The sequence below is a fragment of the Lolium rigidum genome, chromosome 5, assembly GCF_022539505.1.
Source record: "Lolium rigidum isolate FL_2022 chromosome 5, APGP_CSIRO_Lrig_0.1, whole genome shotgun sequence".
In the NCBI taxonomy this organism is placed as follows: domain Eukaryota; kingdom Viridiplantae; phylum Streptophyta; class Magnoliopsida; order Poales; family Poaceae; genus Lolium; species Lolium rigidum.
The window spans coordinates 1827026-1834793 of NC_061512.1; the positions used below are offsets into that span (position 1 = coordinate 1827026).

Consider the following 7768-nt stretch of genomic DNA (forward strand, 5'->3'; position numbering starts at 1 on the left):
TGATGGCATTACCTTACAAAACCACCATGGAGGAGGAAGGTCACACGGTATGGTCAATCCCGGATGACTGAAACCCTAGCGAGAGGATTGACCCAACAACCACGCCACACGGAATGGATCCTCCAGTCTCAGATCTAGAACCGTCTCCAGGTCATAGCAGATCAGGTGTAGATTCACGCAGGTGGAGATACGATGGTGGTGGAAGACGGCATGGCGGAGGCGCTCGTGCAGTACGCGACCCAGTTCGGCGTATGGAGCCTGGTGCTCGGATCCATCTCCTTACTGTGGTTTCAGAGCTCGGGATCGAAAACGCTAGAAACAACCAGAGCGACAACATGCGATATTACCGGCACTATGATCGATGTGGAAACGGAGGTGGGGCCGCGAGGGTATCGTGATAAACATGGAATCAGAGGTGGGGCCACGAGGTAGTGACGTGGTGCATATAAGTAGCTCCTACCCCGTATACCCATAAGGCGTCATACAAGCCATGTAGCTGGGTTTCGGCGGGCCTAGACATTGGTTTTGCCCGGGGCCAACTTACCACCTCAAACTTCCGGGGGGGGGGGGGACCGGATCCCGCGTCTTCTTTGTTGTAGTACCAGTTATGAGTTAACTATTCCCACTTGTTGTGAGCTCCATGGTAATCATTGGCACCCTAATTCCAGGAAAAAAGTGCATGTTATATATGATTTTCTATTTAGACTTAGCCGTTTATGTGGGGTTCAATATATTCCAAGTGAATTTGTCGCAAATTTCTTTGTTAAAATTAGGATCTTAATAAAAAGAAAGTAGGAAATCTCCGCATCAACGCGCAAGGTATCATCTACTCTCTCTGTTTATAATTATAAGATATTTTAGACACTTTAAAAAGAACTAGATACACACCATAGTGAGTAAATCTACACACTAAATTGACTAGATACATACCAAAATGGATCAATCTACTAAAACCTAAAACATCTTATATTAGTGAAGCGAGAGTAGTATATACCATATACTGCTACAAACTAGTGGCCAGTTGGCAAGGTTCCCGAGCATATTCGGATCTTTTCACATTTTTTTTTTTCTTGCGCCGAGAAAGTTTATATAAGCTAGTACGTATCTGACCAAATGCCACAGCTGTGTGAACTGTGATTGACCGGACGGGTTGCAATTTGAAAGACAATAAACAAAGAGGGTGAGGCTGGAAGGCAATGATTTATATATATATAATGGGCCTGCTTGCTGCTAAATCTTCTGTATCTAGGTTTACTATCACCTCCGTTATAAAAATATAAGTTGATTTTCCTAAAAAGGCTTACATTTTATAATAAAGGTGGTAGTTTTTATATTTTAAATGACTTATTTGTATACCAGAGCTCCCCCCATCTCCCGTCTCTTCACTTAATTTACAGTCGTTTGGTTGTGCCCACGATCCGTTCAGGTATATCCCCAGAAAAACCATGATGGCTTCAATAATGTATTGTTTGCACAATTCTATATTGAAAACATGAAAGTCAAACCCGATAAGCTACGATCTGGGCATTCATATCAATCCTTGTAATAGTATACTAGATCAACATGCTTAGTTTGTGTCGTCTGTAAATGCAAGCAAAGAGAAGAAGTAGCTTGAAGGGGGCTGCGAGCTGATCGACCGACCGACCATGGCGGGTGAACAGCTGAACGTGCTAAAAGCACTCGACGGCGCCAAGACGCAATGGTATCATTTCACGGCCATCGTCATTGCCGGCATGGGCTTCTTCACCAACGCTTACGACCTCTTCTGCGTCTCTCTCATCACTAGGCTGCTGGGTCGCATCTACTACACCGATCCTGGCAGCAACGAGCCCGGCAACCTCCCAGCCAACGTGTCAGCCGCCGTGAACGGCGTGGCCCTCTGCGGCACGCTCGTGGGCCAGCTCTTCTTTGGCTGGCTCGGTGACAAGCTCGGCCGTAAGAGGGTCTATGGTTTCACACTCATCCTCATGGTCCTTTGTTCAATTGCCTCAGGGCTCTCCTTCGGGCACGGGGCTAAGGGCGTCATAGGGACGCTATGTTTCTTCCGCTTCTGGCTCGGCTTCGGCGTCGGCGGCGACTACCCCTTGTCAGCCACCATCATGTCCGAGTATGCCAACAAAAAGTCCCGTGGCACCTTTATCGCGGCCGTCTTCGCCATGCAGGGCTTCGGCATCTTGTTCGGCACCATTGTCAGCATCGTCGTCTCGGCCGCGTTCCGGAACATGTTCCCGGCGCCGCCCTTCTACATCAACGCTGCGGAGTCCATCGGGCCGGAGGCTGACTACGCGTGGCGCATAATCGTCATGTTCGGCACCATCCCTGCCATGCTGACATACTACTGGCGTATGAAGATGCCTGAGACCGCACGGTACACAGCGCTCATTGCTCACGATACGAGGCAGGCCACAACGGACATGTCCAAAGTGCTTAACAAGGACATCACAGAGGAGGAGGAGCAGGTCCGGCTTCAGGTAGCCTCTGACGACACCTGGGGCCTCTTCTCGCGGGAGTTCATTAGGCGCCACGGGTTGCACCTGCTAGCCACCACCAGCACCTGGTTCCTATTGGACGTTGCCTTCTACAGCCAGAATTTGTTGCAGGAGGCCATCTTCACCAATGTCGGCTGGATCCCGCCAGCAAGGGCCATGAGCGCCTTGCAGGAGCTGTCCAACATCGCCCGTGCCCAAGCACTCATCGCACTATGCGGCACCGTACCGGGCTACTGGTTCACCGTCGCTTTCATCGACATCATCGGTAGGTTCTGGATTCAGCTCATGGGCTTCGCCATGATGACCATCTTCATGCTCGCCGTCGCAGTTCCATATGACTACCTGGTGAAGCCCGGGCACCACACATGGTTCATCGTGCTCTACGGCCTCACCTTTTTCTTTGCTAACTTCGGACCCAACAGCACAACGTTCATCGTGCCTGCCGAGATCTTCCCGGCCAGGCTCCGGTCCACGTGCCACGGCATCTCCGCCGCTGCCGGTAAGGCCGGGTCAATCGTCGGCGCGTTTGGGTTCCTGTACGCGTCCCAGGACCAGAAAAAGGCCGAGAAAGGGTATTCCACAGGTATCGGAATGCGCAACACGCTCTTCCTGCTCTCCGGCACCAACTTCCTAGGCTTGCTCTTCTCGCTGCTGCTGCCAGAGTCCAAGGGCAGGTCGCTCGAGGAGATCTCCAAAGAGAGTGTCAACGACGAAGACACCATTGCCCCGGCTGTCTAGCTGGAGACACGGGTTGTTTATTGTTCTACAATCTACATGCACGATGGTGTGTGTTCGCCTTCCGTTGCAGCGCATTCTTTTCTTCGGCGTGGCCACTTACTTAATTTGTGCTGTGTTTTCTTTAGTCTCTGTATACAAGTCTCCTGTACTCATGTTACTGAAAACCAAAAATATATGAATGCATGTAGTAGGGGAAGCTATTGATTTCCTTGCAAAAAGAGGTCATTGATTCATGGTAAGGGCATCTCCAGCTGCCTGAGGCAAACAGACTAAATATGTCCATTATGATTCGCGCGAACAGGGTAAAATTCTAGCCCATCGATCCAACGCAAAATGATCGGCTTGTTCGCCCCGACGCATTACTGTCCAAATTTAGGCTCGAAATGCGTCGCCGCACACACAACACATGTCCGTATTCTCGGCCCCGACTGGCGGCAGGTCAGCAGACTATTACGCTTCCGAAGCCTGCGCCGCTTTGATGCTTGCCTCGCTCCCCTTCTACGCCGCTTTGACTCAGCAGCCGCGCCATGACTGGCAGGTCGGCGGCTGGCCTTCTATGATGCCATTAATAGCTCACACTTCTATCTTTATTTCTGTTTCCTGGCTTGCTTGCTCCACATACTACTAGAAGTTGGATCCTCCGACCCCGCGGAAGCCATGGATCCGGAATGTGTGGACTGACACGAGGCTACCCAACTCGCCAAGTATCACATCCTTTTGCCGCCCATCATCATCGTGCAGAAGGGCTTGGCATCAGCGCGAACAGTGTTTCCGTGCGGCCTCTCCCCAAGGGATATGAATTTGACTATGAGGTCTCCGGAGGAGGCATAACGAGGCATTGTGACTTGACCTGCAGTACGACGCTGGTTGCACCTACTAGCTGGCCCACTTTCTCGAGGAACGAGAGGCCAAGCTGAACCACTTCGTTCGTGAACAAACGCCGCACCGCGGTGAATATGTACCCCGGGCCCTGTACACACGGAGAATAACAAGGCCGAGCGGTTCGCATTCTAGTTAAGGCTCGACCGCACGGTGAAGAAGGTCATCGACAATGCCTGCCATGTAGCATTTATTCAGGAGGCCACAGTGGCCGGCATCGTCAACCTCGACTCTGACAATGAAGCATAGGAGCTTCCTCTGGCACGGGCGCCTGGTGATGTGATGAAGCCTCTGATGACGAGCCTTCAGATCCTACTAGTTATTCACAATGAATAATGCAATCCCAGCATTGCTTCCCCATGAACTATACAATGTTCTTGTTTAAGTTATTACTGCGAATAATACTTTGTTCTTGCTAAGCAAGGCTAGGGAGGACAAAATGCGTCAGGTTGTTGGGAAACCCCTGACCCCAAACAGTCAAACATGGCCGGCCAACTATTTTAGTGTCCACGGTCCAACCTAAATGGACTAGAACAGACACTTCTCGTGTCAAACTAGGTCGGTTCCACTGGAGATGTTTTAGTGGCATGACGTAAACGAATCAAATTTGTTTGCTTCTGTCTGCGTGGACAGGAAATGGGTAAAATCCTAGCCCAATGGCACGCCATAAATTGACCGGCCTATCGGCGTTGATGCATTCACCGCAAAAATTTGGGGCCAAATTGCGTCGGCGCAGACGTGCTGCCGGCCATTTTGGTGTCCACCCACCTCCTCTCCAACCACACCCGTAAAAAAAGCTTCTCATAAATATTAGTTGGCCAAAATGACCATTTTTACACAGATGGTTATAGGTTTGTTAACCTAAACTACGACGGCGCGCGAGCTACTCGTAGTCGCACAACCTACTAGCCATCGGTGCCACATCGTCCGAGCTCAGACATGAGGCGTAAACCTCGTGCTCATCCCGAGCCCCCGGCAACGGGCGATGGTGGCATCCCGGAGGCGCATGGTCCTCTCTGCGGCCGTGATGATGACATCACGGTTGCGGTGGTGCGACTCCTCCACCATGTGCTGCATCTGGCCCTCCGCCAGAGCGGCGTCCCAGTGCGCCTTCTCCGTCTGCAGGGTGGCCTCCATGTCGGCATCGTAGCGGGTTTGGTCCCTCGCCACGACCTCCAACTCATCTGCATCGCCACAGATGCATCCTCCATCTCCCAGTTCTCCCGGTACACCTGTGGCTGCCCCCGCCGCCTCGTTGCCACCACTCCGCGCGGGCCACGTGGAAATGCGCCGTCGGGGACGACAGCTCGGCGACCCGCCTGAGGCCTTGTTTGGTACTAGAGTTTTAATGGGAATTAGTGGGGATAATCCCCATCAAATTTCAAATGCCTACTTATTCTAAATGCATGTTTGGTGCTAGAGTATGAGCGGGTTTAATCCCCGTTTATCCTCACTTTTCCCAAATGTTAGTGTATTTTTCTCGGTCCCCAATACTCTACCTCTACCTAGTGAATTCGGAACCGTTTCATCCAATACTCTAGAGTATTGTCCACACTAATACCCACAACACTAGTATATATCAAACATGGCCTGACCGTTCTGCGGTCGTATCAGGCCTACATCGCCACCACCCTGGTCTGCCAGTGTTCGGTGTCCCGCGGGACGGTCTCGAACGACGTGAGCAGCGTTCTCTGCTCGTCGCTCAATGCCATGGTCTTGTCGTCGCCGTCGATGTCGTTGGCATCCATGGGCGGGGGGCGGCTACACCCCTATTGACACGAGGCACGGGGCATCCTCGCAACTGCAGCCGCGTATCAGCGAGCCAGTACCAAGCGTTGATGGTGTCAAATAATAAAATGCCTCGGTCCGCTAGGGCTTCCTCAGACGCACGAGCACGAACCCATTCAGCCGATTTACATGTCCATGATCCAACCCAAATGTACCAAAACAGACAGTTTTCATGAACGAAATAGACGTGGACGCTAAAGATGCCCTAAGAAGATATGGGATTATGTTTGCGGGAGGGTCTATCGGGGCATCTTCAGCGGGCCGATCCATCCCGTCATGCCGTGTTCATTTTGGTCCACGCGGACGGACAGATAGCCCGCGCACGCTCTAGCGGGGCGACATAAACAGACCGACTTGGGCCGGGCAAATCACGCGCCCTCCGTTGTTCTTCCTTTGCCTACCCGATCCCTCCTAGCAGTGAGACGAATTCAACTTCTCCTCTGCCCAAACCCTTGCCCGCCTTCTCCGCCGCCATGCCCAGGCAGCGCCGTCATCTACGCCGTCGGTTGCCGTTGGCGCCAGCAGTTCCCAGCGGGCATGGTGACTGTCGGTTGCCCGTCGTAGCTAGCGGTTGCCGGGTAGACTACGTCGTCAATGCATCTTGTCTGGCCGGCAGCTGCCTCCCCCGGCATCGTCGACTGCTCCCCATCGCAGCGCGCACAACCAGAGTTGTCTGCTGTCTGCGCGCTGTCCTCCATCCCACCGGGCGGAGCATCAACTCTTCTGCGGGCGCAAAGCTTGGCCGCCTTCGCTTTCCGATGCGCCCGCAACCTGCTCGTCCGGTTGCCACGGCGAATGCAAGGTATGCATTTTATGTAAAGTTTCTTCTCCTCCATTGCACTGGCGTGGGCATAATGTTGAAGTGATCAAATATCATTGTCTTGTGTAGATGAATAGCAAGTCAATCAATTTTTTCTACAACAATGTCATCGAATCATCGTCGGACGAGGAGTCCGACGGTGAGACCGAGCTCTTGCTCGCCGTTGCATGCATGGCGCACGACGATTTTATGTTGCCGAAGCACAAAGGTGAATCGTCGGTGAAGCGCAAGGTTAACAAAGACAGAAATCTAGTCAGTGGACACGCCGGCCTTATGCGAGACTATTTTCATCAAACCAATCCAATTTACGACGCGAAGACATTCCATCACCGGTATCTGATGTCCAGGAAGTTGTTTCTGGATATTTTTCATGGCGTGAGGACATATGATGACTACTTCAGTGCCAAGTTGATTGCACCGGTAAGGTTGGCTTCTCCTCGTACCAAAAATGTTCGAGTGCCATTTGCCAGCTTGCATATGGAGTACCCGGTGATCTTGTTGACGAGTACATGCGCATGAGCGAGTCCACATGCATTGAGGCCATGTACATTTTGTAGCGTTATTATTGCGATGTTTGACAAACTTTATCCGAGAGAGCCGACCACTAAAGACATTGCCCGCCTCTTGTCTATGAACGAAAAGAGGGGGTTTCCTGGTATGCTGGGAAGCATAGATTGCATGTATTGGAAGTGAAATAACTATCCATTTGGTTGGAAAGAAATGTTCAAAGGGCATAAAGAGGGGTACACAGTACAGTAATATTGGAGGCAGTTGCGTCGCAAGATCTCCAGATTTAGCACTCCTTCTTTGGCATGGCAGGATCCAACAATGATATAAACGCCCTACATCGCTCCCCGGTGTTTGCTAGGCTTGCAGAAGGCAATGCTCCTCAAATTTCCTATGAGATCAACTATCATTCTTATGACAAGGGTTATTATCTAGCTGATGACATTTACCATTGGTGGGCAACCTTGATGAAGACAATCCTTAACCCCCAAGATGAAAAATTCAAGAGGTTTGCAAAGGTGCAAGAGGCGGCCCGCAAGGATGTAGA

At 51.5% G+C, this 7768-nt stretch overlaps 1 protein-coding gene across 1 annotated transcript; it reads left to right on the forward strand.

Moving 5' to 3' along the window:
- The first annotated feature begins 1646 nt into the window (after window positions 1-1646).
- LOC124652588 (inorganic phosphate transporter 1-2-like) lies at window positions 1647-3227 on the forward strand. The gene has a single exon (XM_047191625.1). The coding sequence runs from the start codon at window positions 1647-1649 to the stop codon at window positions 3225-3227; it is 1581 nt and encodes a 526-aa protein (XP_047047581.1).
- Window positions 3228-7768: the final 4541 nt, after the last annotated feature.

Bases quoted from the DNA above. Each gene is read 5' to 3' on its own strand.
- LOC124652588 (XM_047191625.1), top strand. From the start codon at position 1,647: ATGGCGGGTGAACAGCTGAACGTGCTAAAAGCACTCGACGGCGCCAAG.